The 15,748-nt window shown below is 44.8% G+C and overlaps 1 protein-coding gene across 3 annotated transcripts in view; it reads left to right on the top strand.

Moving 5' to 3' along the window:
• Positions 1–15,748, top strand: part of R3HDM2 (R3H domain containing 2) — a 42,316-nt gene that overhangs the window by 15,730 nt on the left and 10,838 nt on the right. For 2 of the 3 annotated variants that reach the window (XM_030967045.1, XM_030967043.1), the window contains exons 2-13: positions 4,642–4,840; positions 5,829–5,870; positions 6,452–6,538; positions 6,715–6,841; positions 7,332–7,410; positions 7,992–8,051; positions 8,214–8,354; positions 9,014–9,122; positions 10,048–10,143; positions 10,953–10,984; positions 12,134–12,366; positions 14,419–14,570. In XM_030967045.1, the coding sequence (XP_030822905.1) occupies positions 4,673–4,840; positions 5,829–5,870; positions 6,452–6,538; positions 6,715–6,841; positions 7,332–7,410; positions 7,992–8,051; positions 8,214–8,354; positions 9,014–9,122; positions 10,048–10,143; positions 10,953–10,984; positions 12,134–12,366; positions 14,419–14,570 (1,326 nt within the window). In that variant the 5' untranslated portion in view covers positions 4,642–4,672. The remainder of the gene's footprint in view (positions 1–4,641; positions 4,841–5,828; positions 5,871–6,451; positions 6,539–6,714; positions 6,842–7,331; positions 7,411–7,991; positions 8,052–8,213; positions 8,355–9,013; positions 9,123–10,047; positions 10,144–10,952; positions 10,985–12,133; positions 12,367–14,418; positions 14,571–15,748) is intronic. The other variant, XM_030967044.1, reaches the window with a different exon arrangement.

Below are 15,748 nucleotides of genomic sequence, written 5' to 3'. Positions count from 1 at the left end.
CTGCTGTCCTCCAGCACTTCTGGGTACACAAATCTCTTAAATATCCTGATAGTCTTATATCTCTGAGAGTATTATATCTCTGATTTAATACTATATATATTTATTTTATATAATGTTGTATATTATTATATATATTACATAATATATAGCTGCTATTATATATTATATATATATAATATATATATACTGCTACATATATTTTATATATAATGTATATATACTACTATATATATTATATATTATATATATACTGCTATATATTATATATAATATATATTGCTATATATATTATATATATTATATATATTATATATATTATATATATTATATATATTATATATATAATATTATATATATCTCTGATAGCATTATATCTCTTAAATACAGCAAGGGGGTGGATTGAGATGGGCTCTGTATACAATAAACTGCATTTCATATACAATAAATTGCATTTCGTATACAATAAGGTGTTGTATACAATAAACAGCATTTTCTATACAATAAGTTGCATTTTGTATACAATAAGCTGCATTTTCCATGCAATAAATGGCATTTTGCATACAATAAGTTATTGTATACAATAAATTGTATTTTCTAGACAATAAATTGCATTTTCTAGACAATAAATTGCATTTTAAGAGCAGCCTGGGTCCCCCATGCCTCATTCCAGCCCTTACTCCCCTCCCCAGCCCCACCGCCCCCATTTCCCTTTCCCTGAGTCACCCCCGCCCCGTTGCTCCTGGCAACAGGGCCCCGTTGCCATGGAGCTCGGCTTCCCATTGGCTGCCGGGCAGCCAATCAGGGAATTGCAGGCTGGAGCATCGCTGGTACCCAGCGGGAGGGAGGGAGGTGATGGGTGCTGGGTGCTGCTGCCCCCAAACAGGGCAAAAGGGGGAAATTATGGGATGGATTGGGCCTGAGTGAGCCCAGAGAGGGCAGCGAGGCTCGTGAGGGTGGCACAGTCACATTGTCTGAAACATCCCTTCAGCCAGGATTGTTCTCCTGGGCAGCTGAGGAGCCTCAGAGAAAAAGGAAAATAATTGAAAAATATGAAAAAAACCCTTGAAAACAAATGAAAAAGGAAAACAATAATTATCTCGTTTGTTTCTCCTGTGTTTTGCTGCTTTGGAATGTGTTTGGAAGTTGTTTCATTGGATTTTGGTGGGAGTTGTTTTGAGTCTTTGGCCAATCAGGGCCAAGGTGTGTTGAGATTCTGGAAAGAGTCAGGAGTTTTCATTATTATCTTTTTAGTCTTCTCTAAATACGATTTCTGTATTCTTTAGAATAGTATAGTACAGCGTTCTTTAATATAGTATTATAAGATAATATAATATTATAATATAGTATAATACTTAATATAATGTAGTATTATAAAATGGAAACTGAAATGTAACCCTGGAAAGAGTCACGAGTTTTCATTATTCCCCTCAATCCCCACCTCAGACCCCTCCATATCCCCTCAGACCCACTCAAACCCCTCCATCCCCCCTCAATCCCCATTTCAGACCCCTCCATCCCCCTGGAGCTGTGTGTGGGCAGCTGCAGCCATGTGTCTCCTTTGCACCCTCATTTTTGCTCTGTTCCCTGAGAAACAAGGCCAGGAAAAGAACTTATTTAGCAGGAGCTTCCTGCCTTTTCCAGATCTGCTGCCAGATCCATCTGAGCTGGAAATTCAGAACTTTCCTTGCTTTAATTCCCTTCCCTGCTGCCTTCTCGGGGCTCACAGCTGCAAACTGCAGGTGGCAAAAAGGCAGCAGAGGTGGAATTCCATGTTCATTTCTGGAGTGAGGAGGAGGATTTCAATGTGTCCTGACTCCCTGACCCTTTTAGGGCAGGAAATATCCCAGAAAACATTCCCAGTGTTCCCAGTCACTGCTGCCATTTTCCAATCCCCATCCTCCCCCAATCCTCCCTTCCACCTTTCCTCAATTTTTTTTTTCCTGACACACATTTTTTGCTGCATCTGGGTCATTTTTTTCCTCTCTCCCAAAGCCCAGCTCAGTCCCACCCACCCTCCCTGGGTGCTCTGAACTTGAAATTTCTCCACAAACTCTGTCTGTCACCGTCACTTGTGTCTGCCACCCCCTCATTGCATCCCACGGCTGCCCCGAGGAGCTGGGGCTGATTCATTCATCCTGCAAGGAATCCTCCACTGGAAAACAAATTTTCCCTGATTTCTGCATGTCCTGGAGGCTGCCTGGTGGGGATGGAAGCTGGAACAGGAGGGGGGCAGCTGATAAATGTCATTTTTTCTGTGGCTCTGAGTTTGTCTTTTCTGGGAAATCTGATCAGTGTGATGCTGAAGTTACGTTGCAGCACGACAGGAAAAGATCCTGTTGTCATTCTTAAATTTGGCTGAGGTGTTTGGCTTGGGGGCAAAAACTTGTTAGAGGGTGGGTGGTGCAAAAGGGAATGAGCTGTACGAATTTATTTCAGTGCCATGTGTGCAGATCCGGTGCTGCTTCTTCCCTTCCCTTCCCTTCCCCAAAATCTGCTCCAAATCCTCTTGAAATATTTAAACCCCAAGCCTGGAGCAGTTTGGAATATTTTGGGGTGGGAGGAGGCAGAGTTTACCACCTTCACCCCCTGCAAAATCATCCCACAAATGAGACACAAATCAGGCAAAGTGTTCCCTTTTCCCTTCCTGACCTAATTCCTGTTGGAGCAGTGTGGGATTCCCTCGTGGGGGGAATTTCTGGGATATTTCCCTCTCTGCACCTTTTCCAAATGAATTTTCTGGGAGATTTCCTTTTCCCCATGAAATATCTGGGATATTTCCCCTCCCTGCACCTTTTCCCCATGAAATATCTGGAATATTTCCTTTTCCCCATGAATTTTCTGGGCTGTTTCCCTCCCTGCACCTTTTCCCATGAAATTTCTGGGAAATTTCTGCCTCCCTGTGTCACTCCTATCCCATTTTCCCGCTGGATCTGGCATTTTCCCTCCTCCCCTCCACGTCTTGAACAAATTTATTAAAATTCCATGTAAAAAATCCATGGAATGGAGGCAGCTCACTGCATTTTCCTGCTTTCTGTGCCTGGAACCAATACCAGTAACTTCATAAATGTCAAATGCACATTTTGTGTTCAGCAGCTCCACAAAATTAAAGGGGAATTCTCCAGGAATATCAGAGGCAGGAGTTGATGAATCTCTGTGAGTTCTGACTCTGTTTCAGCCACATTCTGCCAAAGGATTTGAAAATCAGTTTTTCAACAGATATTTTCTGCTATGAGGGTTTTTTTTTGAGCTTTGCTCTGATTTAGGCTCATAAAAAATTCAAACCAGGACAGCTCCCCTTTTCTTTCTTGGAAATTTGTCTCTTCCAGAGGTGTTTGCTGGTGCCACATCCCTCCACAGCCACGTGGAGCTGGTTTAATCCTTGCTCAGACTCTGAGCAATTGGAATCATGAAATCCTGGACTGGTTTGGGTTGGGAACTTTAAATGCAACTTTATCAGGGATTTTTATCTTAATGTGTAATTTGAGTCCCACTTGTCCTGAAGGAGACAGATATCAGGGCTGTCTTATCTCACAGAGCCTGTTTGGAGTTCAAGGCTATTTTCCCACTCAAGATTTGACTGATTACAAAAAGATTTGACTGATCACAAAAAGACCTGGGCTGGGATTTGGGGAAATGCAGATTTTTGGTGCTGGTTTGCCCCTGGGGCAGAGCAGAGCTGTAGTTGTTGGAATTTATTTGACCTGTGTGATGTTCGCTGGTTTAGAGCTGCCCTCAGTGTCTCTGTCTCCATCACTCACCTGCCTCAGCACCTCTGTTCTACCTCAGGGACTTTCTTCAGCCCTGGTGCCTCCAAAATCCTTGGTGAGAACCACCAGGATTTACCTCCAAAATCCTTGGTGAGAACCACCAGGATTTACCTCCAAAATCCTTGGTGAGAACCACGCAGCTCCAGTTCCAACCCTCGAGCTGGGGCTGCACCCAGGCTGGGCAGGCTTGATCTTGAGACATAAACTTGAAGGAATTTAGAGATTTTAGAGGAGCTAAGATTTTAGTCAGAGGTAAGCTTTATTGGAGTTAATTAAAATAAATGGGTAGGCCTTGATGAAGTTAAGAGTTAGTAGTTAACTAATAATTGATTGCTTGTCAGCACAATGTTTGGTTAGCTGGGTTTCTAATGAAGAATATAGAAACTGATAAATGGCTTTTAGGAACCTAAGACAATTGTTTTTAGGAACATAAGACAATTGTAGGGCTCCTCTGCTCTGAAACCAATTGAAGACAAGAATGGGAGTTCTACCAAGGGTTTATTTGTCATATTTGCATTGAAAATGTAGAAAGGTCAGAAGGAGGAAGACTTCATTTACTTCCTCATTTTGGGACCCCTCCCCATGAAAGGCACCCCATTTCAAGGAACAAACCGCACATGCTTAATGGCTTTTGAACTAATTACCATATGGAGCGGGGAATGGGATGTACCAAAGTTATCTGGGAGTTATCCCACAATAAACATCCACTTTCTAACTCTAAACTGTTAGAGAGGTTTTGTCCAACACAATCTGAGGGCTTGATTTGGGATCTGTGCACGTGGTGGGCTCCAAGGAAATTCCAGCCTGAGTCTGGAAGAGTTTGTGTGCAGAGAAAAGCTCTGTGCAGCCCCTGAGCTGTCTCTTGTCCCTGCAGGTGCCCGTCGCTGCGTTGGAGGGCTCTGAAGATGTCCAACAGCAACACGGCACAGGAGTCCCTGGAAATTATGAAGGAATCGGAAAAAAAGGTGGTGGAAGAATCTGTGAACAAAACCAAATATGTATCCAGGTCACCAAGCAAGGAGGAGGTGGAGAAGGATGGAGGGGAGGAGGTCAGCGTGCGCCAGGAATCTCAGGTGAGTGTGGGAGCTGGGCCCTCACCTGCTGCTTCCCATCCCTTCCCTTCCCAAAGCATGCAGGGCCCCACAGGAACCCCAGGCTGGGCAGGCTGCTCCCTTCCTCTGCACTGAACCTCTCCTGGCCAGAGTGGTGGAAATATTTCAATTTCAGTATAATATTTCAATTTCAATATAGTATATCAATTTCAATATAGTATATCAATTTCAATATAACATGTCAATTTCAATATAATATTTCAATATAATAATTCAATTATTCCACTGCCCTGCCAGGTAGGAATGTTTGAAATCTCAGATTATACCCAGGTAGGAATGTTGAAATCTAATAGTTTGAAATTCAATTGTATCAGGTAGGAATGCTTCAAATCACAGATTATATCCATCCAGTGGAAGAGGTGGCTGCTCCTCTGGGAAATCCAGTGGAAAGGCTGCTCTGCTGTCCCCAAATCTCAGATTGTATCCAGGTAGGAATGTTTGAAATCTTAGATTGTATCCAGGTAGGAATGTTTGAAATCTTAGATTGTATCCAGGTAGGAATGTTGGAAATCTCAGATTGTATCCGGGTAGGAATGTTGGAAATCTCAGATTCTATCCAGGTAGGAATGTTTGGCCCCTCCCTCTGGGCTCACATCTCCCAATGGGATGATGGAATTTCATCAGCCATGCAGGGGCACTCAATGGCCCATGAACAGGAGATAATTAATAATTAATGGCCCAGTAACAGCAGATATCTCCTGGAAGGAGGATTGATTGTGGCAGAGATAAAGAAAACTGCAACTGCCTCGCTTTGAACAGATGACAAATAAAATACATTTTGCCTTGCAGTCCAGGACACCTCCTCAAACACTTCTCAGCCATGTCCAGCTCCCAGAGGTTTAGTGGCTCTCCAGACAGAGCAGCAGCATCTCTGTCCTGGTCCCTTTTTGTGTCCCAGAAAGGGCAGAAAACTCCCAGGTTGAGTTTTTGCCTTTTTCTCTCTCCACAGAAGCGAACGTCGAGTCACGGCCACGCCAGGAAAAGAGCCAAGGTAGGAGCTGCCATCCCAATATTCCTCTTATTGGGCAGTTTAATTGGGAATTTTATGCTTCAATAAATAAAAGGAATAAAATAACTGATTATTCAGGGATTCCAAGTCATTCTATATCTGTATATTGAGGGGAATATTCCTCATATTGGGCAGCTTAATTGGGAATTTTATGCTTTAAAGGCTGAAGGAATAAAATAACTGATTATTCAAGGATTCCAAATCATTCTATATCTGTATATTGAGGGGAATATTCCTCTTATTAAAATAATTGATTGTTCAGGGATTCCAAGTCATTGTGTATCTGTATATTGAGGGGAATATCCCTCTTTTTGGGCAGCTTAATTGGGAATTTTATGCTTTAAAGGCTGAAGGAATAAAATAATTGATTGTTCAGGGATTCCAAATCATTGTGTGTCTCTATATTGAGGGGAATATTCCTCTTATTGGGCAGATTAATTGGGATTTAATTGGGAATGGCTGCACAAGTGCCTTGGGAATGCAGCTGCAGGAATTCAAATGTGAATTTTAGCTGGTTAGTGTTGTAACCACTCCCTTTTAAAAAATTTTTTTATCTTTTTCAGTCTAATTCAAAGCTTAAACTGGTCAGGAGTTTGGCTGTGTGTGAGGAATCCTCAGGCCCCTTCGTGGATGGGCTGCTGGAGTCTCAGGTAGGCCCAGAATGAGACAAATTTGGGAATGTGGAAGCCCAGAAAATTAGAAATTATCCAGGTCTTGCTCTCTTGTGCCTTGGGAAACCAAAAAATTCCCCCAAGAGCTTTTTGAGACCTTCCTGGGCTGCTTTTCTACTCAGGGAATGTCTGAACCTCCTTTATTTTCACGCCAGGACATCATCCAGCTGCACGTGAGCTGCCCCTCTGACAAGGAAGAGGAGAAATCCACGAAAGATGGGGTGGAGAAAGAAGAAAAAGAGAAAAATAAAGAAAAAACACCAAGGAAGATGCTCTCTCGAGGTCAGGTGCTGCTCTGGGAACCGTCTGGAAGTGGGGCAGGTGGTTGGGGGTGTTTGGTTTTTTCTTTTAGTTTAGGGTAATTTTGAGAGAAAAATTTAAAAGGTATTTTTTTAGTAAAGTAAATTTAAGGGTTTTTTTAAAATGGTTTGGGGAAAAGATTTTTTTTTTGAGAAAAGTGGAAAATTTTGTTTATTTAATAGGTAATGTATTTATTAGTATAAAAAATGAGGCACTGGAGGGAGCTCCAGGGTTTCCCTGGATTCTTCTCTTTTTCAGGTTCACCCACACTCATCCCTTTTTCCTTTTCCCCCTTTTTTCCTTTTCCCCTTTTTCTTTTCCCCCTTTTTCCCTTTTCCCCCTTTTTCCTTTTTCCCCCTTTTCTTTTCCCTCTTTTTCCTTTTCCCCCTTTTCTCCTTTCCCCCTTTTCCTTCTCTCTGTGTTGTCTCAGTGATTTGTTAATTTTTTCTGCTGCCATTGTTATTTTTTTCAGATTCCAGCCAGGAGTATACAGACTCCACTGGGATAGATTTGCATGAATTTTTAGTAAATACACTGAAAAAAAACCCAAGGTAGGTCATGGGCACTAAAACAACTCCCTGAGGGCTCTGTGTGTCCATTCCTGCAAATATTTCTGTATTTTCCTCTTTGGAATTCCAAGAGTTACCGGAGCTGGGACAATGTAGAAACTAAAAGCACAACTGTAATTTTATATCCTGTTCAATTCCAAATGTGGAATTGTGTGTGATGTGAAGAGTGAAGGACAAATAATTTGTTTTAATGCAAAGAAATCATTTTAATTGCTTTAAAGCCTTTTCTATAAATGGTTTTCAAGTGCCAGCCTGTAGAGGGAATAATCAGTGGGATTGAGGGAAGGTTGGCAAGGGAATGGCAAAGTTGGAGCCTCCAGCAGAGCCGAGATTCAGGCTTTCCAAAGCCAATCATTATTAGCAAAACAACCTTAAACTGGAAAAAATCTGGTGTTTAATTTAATATATTTGAAAAACAAGTAGTTTTTTAGCCCATTTCTCTGTAAAATCAGATATCACTTCCTCCTGTGAATTTTTCTTCTACAGGACAGGGCTTGGCAGCAGGGAAAGCTGTTCCCTGTCCCTAAAGTGACCTTTTTAATCTTTCTTTTTTATCCTGACAGGGACAGAATGATGCTGCTCAAGTTGGAACAGGAGATTCTGGAGTTCATCAGTGATAACAAGTAAGTGATGATGGAGTTTGTGCCGAGCAAAGGAAGTTTTGAATGGAGATTTCGGAATTTGGGCTCCCAGGGGAGCAGGGTGAGGATGTTCTCCTGTACACCCTGACATGGCAGGGGTGGAACTGACTGTCCCCTGTCCCTGTCCCCTGTCCCTGTCCCCAGCAATCAGTTCAAGAAGTTCCCCCAGATGACCTCGTACCACCGCATGCTGCTGCACCGGGTGGCGGCGTATTTCGGGATGGATCACAACGTGGATCAGACTGGGAAGGCCGTCATCATCAACAAGACCAGCAACACACGAATGTAAGCCTCTTCCCCTTCTTTTTCCCCTTCTTTTTCCCCTTCTTTTTCCCCTTCTTTTTCCCCTTCTTTTCCCCTTCTTTTTCCCCCTTCTTTTTCCCCTTCTTTTTCCCCTTCTTGTTCCCCTTCTTGTTCCCCTTCCCTTTCTCTTTTCCTTCCCTTTTCCCTTTCCCCCTCTTCTTCCCCTTCTTCTCTTCATTTCCCTTTCCCTTTTTCCTTTCCCTTTCTCCCGTTTTCCCTTCCCCTTCCCCTTTTTGCCTTCCCCTTTTTCCTTTCCCTTTTTCCTTCCCCTTTTTCCTTCCCCCTTCCCCCCTTTCCCCCCTTTTTCTTCCCCTTTCCCTTCTTCTTCCTCTTCCCCTTCTTCTTCCCCTTTTTCTTCCCCTTCCCCTTCCCCTTTTCGTCTCCCTTCCCACAGCCCAGCAATGCTCTGTAGCAGGATGGGTTCAACACCACATTTATCATTTTTTTCGCCTCATGAGAGGTGAAGATCCCTCTCTAGAAGAACCAGAATCATGGAATGAAGGGATAGGAAAGAAGAATCTTTTCCTTCCAACCCTCCCTGCCTCTCCACAGCTCCTGGAGAAGGGACAGGAGCTGAAATTTCACACAAAAATCATCCTGAGCCCGTTTTTCCCTCCTAACAAGGGCTGGTTTTCTTGCAGCCCCGAGCAGAGGTTCTCTGAGCACATCAAGGATGAGAAGAATGCAGAGTTCCCTCAGAGGTTTATCCTGAAGAGGGATGACACCAGCATGGATCGGGATGACAACCAGGTGAGGGAGGGCAGGGGGGCACTGCAGCCTTGGCAATGTCACATGTGGCTGCTCACAAAACAAGAAAAATTCCAAAATCCTCCCGGGTTTCATTTCATAGAAGCTCCCACCCCACCCAAGCAGCAACATCTGAATTTCATGAAAGATTTTTTTCCAAATATTATGGAAATGGATGAAGAATTGCTGTGGGTTTTGTGGCTGTGCTTCTCCATACTCCAAAATCAGCTGAGAGCCAGGCCAGGTTTTAAGATGGAGCCTTTTTCCAAGGTTTCTTTGGGAATATTCCCGGTGCTTTCCACTCTTGCAGCAGGTCATGCCCTTCCCCAGGAATCTCAGGGTCTTGTAGCTCCCAATTTCATAAAAACATGGAACAATTGGGGTTGGAAAAGACCTTAAATCTCATCCAGTTTTTGGTTTCCCTGAGTGTTCCCTCTGAAACCAGGGTGATATTCCTGATTTTCCAGGGTGATATTCCTGATTTTCCCTCTGAAACCAGAGTGATACTCCTGATTTTCCCTATGGAACCTGGCTGATATTCCTGATTTTTCCCATGAAACCAGGGTGATATTCCTGATTTTTCCCCCTTGGATCAAGGTGATATTCCTGATTTTTCCCCCTAAAGCCAGGGTGATATTCCTGATTTTTCCCCTTGGATCAAGGTGATATTCCTGATTTTTCCCCTGAAACCAGGGTGATATTCCTGATTTCTGCCTCATGCAGAGCTCAGGCAGGGTGGTTTATATTTGGGAATATCCAGGAATGAACTCCCTGACACTTCTGGGAGCTTCATCCCCGCACTCAGGTGCCTCCAAGGTAGGTCCAGGTGCAGAAAATCACCGAACCCACAAATAATGCACAATTCCCACCCAAAATTCCCAGCAGCTGGCTGCTCCTGCTGACCCCTGAGCTGTGTTTGTCCCTTCAGATCAGACTCCCCTTGCAGGATGGGAGAAGGAGCAAATCCATCGAGGAGCGAGAGGAGGAATATCAGCGGGTCAGGGAGAGGATCTTTGCCCGAGAGGTGAGTTTGGATCCTTCACCAAATCGTTATCATTCACCAAATTAATTATTATTATTATTCCAGGACCCTCCTGGAGATTTGGGCCACAAGGTTTCCCCTTCAGTATTCCAGATGTTGCTTTTTCTACCAATTTCTCAGAATTTTGGGGGTGTGCCAGCGGATTCCAGCTGCCAACAAGGGTGTCTGAGGTTCTGGGGTGGAGGAGCCACAGCTGCAGCCTCCAGTCTGCTCCTTCCAAAAATTTCAGGGAATTTGGGCATTCCCAGGAGGAATTTGGGCATTCCCAGGAGGAATTTAGGTTTTCCTAGGAAGAATTTGGCTTTCCCAGGAGGAATTTGGGAATTCCCAGGAGGGATTTGGACTTCCCTAGGAGGAATTTGGGCATTCCCAGGAAGAATTTCATCCTTCCAAGGAGGAATTTGGGCATTCCTAGGAGGAATTTGGGGCATTCCCAGAAGGGATTTGGGCATTCTCAGGAGGAATTGGGCATTCCCAGAAGAAATTCAGGCCTTCCTAGGAGGAATTGGGCCTTTCTAGGAAGAATTTGGGCGTTCCTAGAAGGAATTTTGGCATTCCCAGGAGAGATTTGGGCATTCCCAGGAGGAATTTAGTCCTTCCTAGGAGGACTTGGGAGATCTCAGGGCTCAGGAAATTGCCTGGATGGAGCTCCTCAGGGATCTGCTGTGCAGGAGGCTCAGCACCAACCTCAGCACCCTCTGCGTGCCCTCCCCACCCTCTGGAATTTGTTCTTTCAGGGTTTTTAAGTCTCTTTTTTCCTTTCCTCCCCATCTCCACGTTCCTGCTCCCAGTCTGGCCAGAACGGATACCTCACAGACAGCAGGTGAGTGCATGATTTAAAATGCCCTGGGATGATTTAAAATGTTGATTTTCCCTCATCACACTCCCCACAGAATGTTTTGTAGCTCTCACAGACAGAGGCAGATTTGCAGGGATTTCCCTGTGATTTATTTTGTGCCATGTCATGCTGAATCCCCCAGTGAAGGTATTTATTTGTATATATTTATCCCATCTTATTCTATTTAGGCTAAATAATAAGTTTTGCACCTTTAAAACTTATTCCAAAAAAGAAAAGGGCAATTTGTTTTCACACACTCCACTCACTCCTCCACATTCCTACTCCTAAACTATATTATCTACAAATAAACAAACAACAAAATTATGCTTTATTTTAATTCATTTTAACTAACTGAAACAAAAAGTTCCCTAAACTATAATTTTCTTCTTTTTCTTTGAAACTGTGACACCCAAAAAACCACCAACTCACAACTATAACCCACCAAACCAAATCTAAACCACAGCATTTCCAACACCAAAAAAAAAACCTAATAAAAAACTAAATAAACTAAACTACAACCAAAAAATATTAATTTTTACACCAGTATTTTCTAAATTTTTACACCAATATTTTCTAAAGTTTGCCACTCCCTGGAGCCCAGTTTGACTCCCAACTAAACATCCCAAAAAACACCAACTCACACCTATAACCCACCAAACCAAACCAAACCTAAACCACATTTCTAACACAAAAAAAAACCCAAACAAATAAAAAACTAAATAAAAAAACTATAACAAAAAAAATTAATTTTTTTCTAAATTTTTATACCACGCTGGGTGGCAGCAGCAGCTCTGCCTCTGTCCCTTCCCTGGAGCCCAGTTTGATTCCCAACTAAACACCCAAAAAAGCACCTATAACCCACCAAACCAAACCTAAACCACAGCATTTCCAACACCGAAAAAATGAATAAAAACCTAAATAAAAACCAAAAAAAACCAACAACATCTCACACCTAAAACCCACCAAACCAAACTTAAACCACATCATTTCCAACACCAAAAAAAAAAAGGAATAAAAAAATAAATAAACTAAACTACAACTCAAAACCAATTTTTTTTTTCTAAATTTTCACACCAATATTTTTTACATTTTTACCGTCCCTGGAGCCCAGTTTGACTCGTGTGCTCTCTGCAGGGGCACCCGGGAGGGGCTGGGCAGGAGCCCGGGCAGCCGCCAGAGCAGCACCGAGAGCGAGATCAAATCCCTGGAGCCGCGGCCCTGGAGCAGCACGGACTCTGATGGCTCCATCCGCAGCCTGAGGCCGCCTGTCACCAAGGCCAGCAGCTTCAGTGGCATCTCCATCCTCACCAGGGGCGACAGCGTGGGCAGCAGCAAGGGCAGCGCTGGCAGCAGGAGCTCACGGGCAGGTACGGGGCGCTGGGGCCAGAGGGCACCTGGGCTGGGGAATGGGGATCAGGAACTGACAAAGAGCACCTGGGGTGGGGAATGGGGATCAGGAACTGACAAAGAGCACCTGGGCTGGGGAATGGGGATCAGGAACTGACAAAGAGCACCTGGGCTGGGGAATGGGGATCAGGAACTGACAAAGAGCACCTGGGGTGGGGAATGGGGATCAGGAACTGACAAAGAGCACCTGGGCTGGGGAATGGGGATCAGGAACTGACAAAGAGCACCTGGGCTGGGGAATGGGGATCAGGAACTGACAAAGGGCACCTGGGGTGGGGAATGGGGATCAGGAACTGACAAAGAGCACCTGGGCTGGGGAATGGGGATCAGGAACTGACAAAGGGCACCTGGGCTGGGGAATGGGGATCAGGAACTGACAAAGAGCACCTGGGCTGGGGAATGGGGATCAGGAACTGACAAAGGGCACCTGGGGTGGGGAATGGGGATCAGGAACTGACAAAGAGCACCTGGGCTGGGGAATGGGGATCAGGAACTGACAAAGAGCACCTGGGGTGGGGAATGGGGATCAGGAACTGACAAAGGGCACCTGGGGTGGGGAATGGGGATCAGGAACTGACAAAGAGCACCTGGGGTGGGGAATGGAGATCTTCATCTGCTGGAGGGCACCTGGCATGGGGAATGGAGATCTGGAACTGACAAAGGGCACCTGGGGTGGGGAATGGAGATGTTCACCTGGAAAAGGGCACCTGGGCTGGGGAATGGGGAGCTTGAACTGAAAAAGGGCACCTGGGCTGGGGAATGGGGATCTCGAACTGAAAAAGGGCACCTGGGCTGGGGAATTGGGAGCTTGAACTGAAAAAGGGCACCTGGGCTGGGGAATGGAGATGTTCACCTGCCAAAGGTGACCTGATTGTCTCCAGTGTGTCACCAGGACTGACAGGTTTTGGGTTGGGGAACTGGAGCTGTTTCTGTGACAAAGGACAGCTGATTGTCTCCAGTCTGTCACCATGACTGACAGATTTAGGGCTGAGCAACTGGAGCCCTTTACCTGCCAAAGGACACCGGGCTGACAGGTTTAGGGTTGGGGGACTGGAGCTCTTTCCCTGCCAAAGGACACCTGGGGGTTGGGGAGGCACATCCAGGACACCTCTCTGTGCCTCTTTTTCTGTTCCAGGTTTGGTGCTAGGTGCCCCTGAAGCCATAATATAATATAATATAATATAATATAATATAATATAATATAATATAATATAATATAATATAATATAATATAATATAATATAATATAATATAATATAATATAATATAATATAATATAATATAATATAATAATTGTTCAGCATCCTGAATCAATGGAATCAGATGCATCCTCTATGTGCCCTCCCCTTTTCTCCTGGATCCCAGCCCTCTGTGCCTCTCTCTGTTGCAGGTTTGGTGCTAGGTGCCCCTGAAGCCTTAATATAATATAGTATTAGTGGAATATAATATAGTTATTATATATTATTATATACTATATTAATTATAGTATTAGTGGAATGTAATACAGTTTAATAAAGCAATTGTTCAACATCCTGAATCAATGGAGTCAGATGCATCCTATCCATGCCCTCCCCTTTTCTCCCCTGCTCTGTCACCTGTTACCTCATGCTTTTCTGCTGGCTCCCAGCCCTCTGTACCTCTCTACCTTAGGTTTGGTGCTGGGTGCCCCTGAAGAGTTTATATAATATAATATAATATTAGTGTAATATAATATAGTTTAATAAAGCAATTGTTCAGCATTCGGCATTAATGGAGTCCAAGGAATACTACAGGTGCATTTCCTGCTGGCTCCCAGCACTCTGTACCTCTCTATTTGTGTTCCAGGTTTGGTGCTGGGTGCCCCTGAAGCCTTTATATTATAATTAATATAATATGTTTAATAATTCAATTGTTCAGCATTCTGAATCAATGCAGTCAGATGAATCCTATCCATGCCCTCCGCTTTTCTCCCCTGTTACCTCCTGCTTTTCTGCTGGCTCCCAGCGCTCTGTACCTCTCTGTTTGTGTTGCAGGTTTGGTGCTGGGTGCCCCCGAAGGCTGCAGCCCGTCCCCCTCATCCCAGGCCAGCCGTGCCCTCCTGCCCTGCTCGGCCCCACAGCCCCCCGGGCTCCCCCCAGCCCAGCAGCAGCAGCAGCCGCCCATCAGCAGCCCCATCATGTCCCAGGTGAGTCCCACCAGAGGTCAAATCAAAGCATTAAACCCCTCCATCCAGCACTGACCATTGGTGTCCAAAGCATCCAAGGGTTTAGAGCCTGGGAAAACTGATTTCAGGCTGTTTGAGTGTTGGTGAAGGATCTGGAAATGCACCATGCCCATGTCCCTTCTGTGTCACCAGAGGTCAAATCAAAGGATCAGCTCCACCATCTAACACTGACCAAGCACAAGATGGGGGTTTTAGTGTCTCATCCAAGGGTTTAGGATCTGGAAAAACTGATTTCAGGTTGTTTGACTGTTTTGAAGGGCCTGGAAATGCACCATGCCCATGTCCCTTCTGTGTCACCAATCAAATCCCCCCCATCCAGCACTGACTATTGGTGCCCAAAGCACAGGGAGGGGATTTTAGGGGTTTTACTGTCTCATCTAAGAGTTTAGGGCCTGGAAAAATTGATTTCAGGCTGTTGGACTGTTGGTGAAGGGTCTGGAAATGGACCATGCCCATGTCCATGTCCCTTCTGTGTCACCAATCAAATCCCCCCCATCCAGCACTGACTATTGGTGCCCACAGCACAGGGTGGGGGCTTTAGTGAGGGGTTTTAGTGTCATGAAGTGCTCCAGGTGACAAAGAGGGGTCCCTGTGGAAAGTGAGTGAGCAGGAATGGCCAAGGAGCACTGTGGGGAGTGCTGGGAACAGGAGAGACACCTGAGCCTTGGCTGGGCTGTGCCTGATGGGATGGATGATGGATGCTGCCCTGCAATGGTTTCTGTGCTTCCCAACTCCCTGCAAAGCCCCTCTGTGTTTGCAGTTGGCTCACTTGACTAACCTTGTTGTTCCTTCTTTCTCTCCTTCCTTCCTTCCTTCCTTCCTTCCTTCCTTCCTTCCTTCCTTCCTTCCTTCCTTCCTTCCTTCCTTCCTTCCTTCCTTCCTTCCTTCCTTCCTTCCTTCCTTCCTTCCTTCCTTCCTTCCTTCCTTCCTTCCTTCCTTCCTTCCTTCCTTCCTTCCTTCCTTCCTTCCTTCCTTCCTTCCTTCCTTCCTTCCTTCCTTCCTTCCTTCCTTCCTTCCTTCCTTCCTTCCTTCCTTCCTTCCTTCCTTCCTTCCTTCCTTCCTTCCTTCCTTCCTTCCTTCTTTTCCTTCCTTCCTTTTCTTTCCTTCCTTCCTTTTCTTTCCTTCCTTCCTTTCCTTCC

Source organism: Camarhynchus parvulus, chromosome 29, assembly GCF_901933205.1.
Source record: "Camarhynchus parvulus chromosome 29, STF_HiC, whole genome shotgun sequence".
In the NCBI taxonomy this organism is placed as follows: Eukaryota; Metazoa; Chordata; class Aves; order Passeriformes; family Thraupidae; genus Camarhynchus; species Camarhynchus parvulus.
Note: the sequence above shows the minus strand (reverse complement) of the source record. Positions and strands in the feature narration are given on the sequence as shown.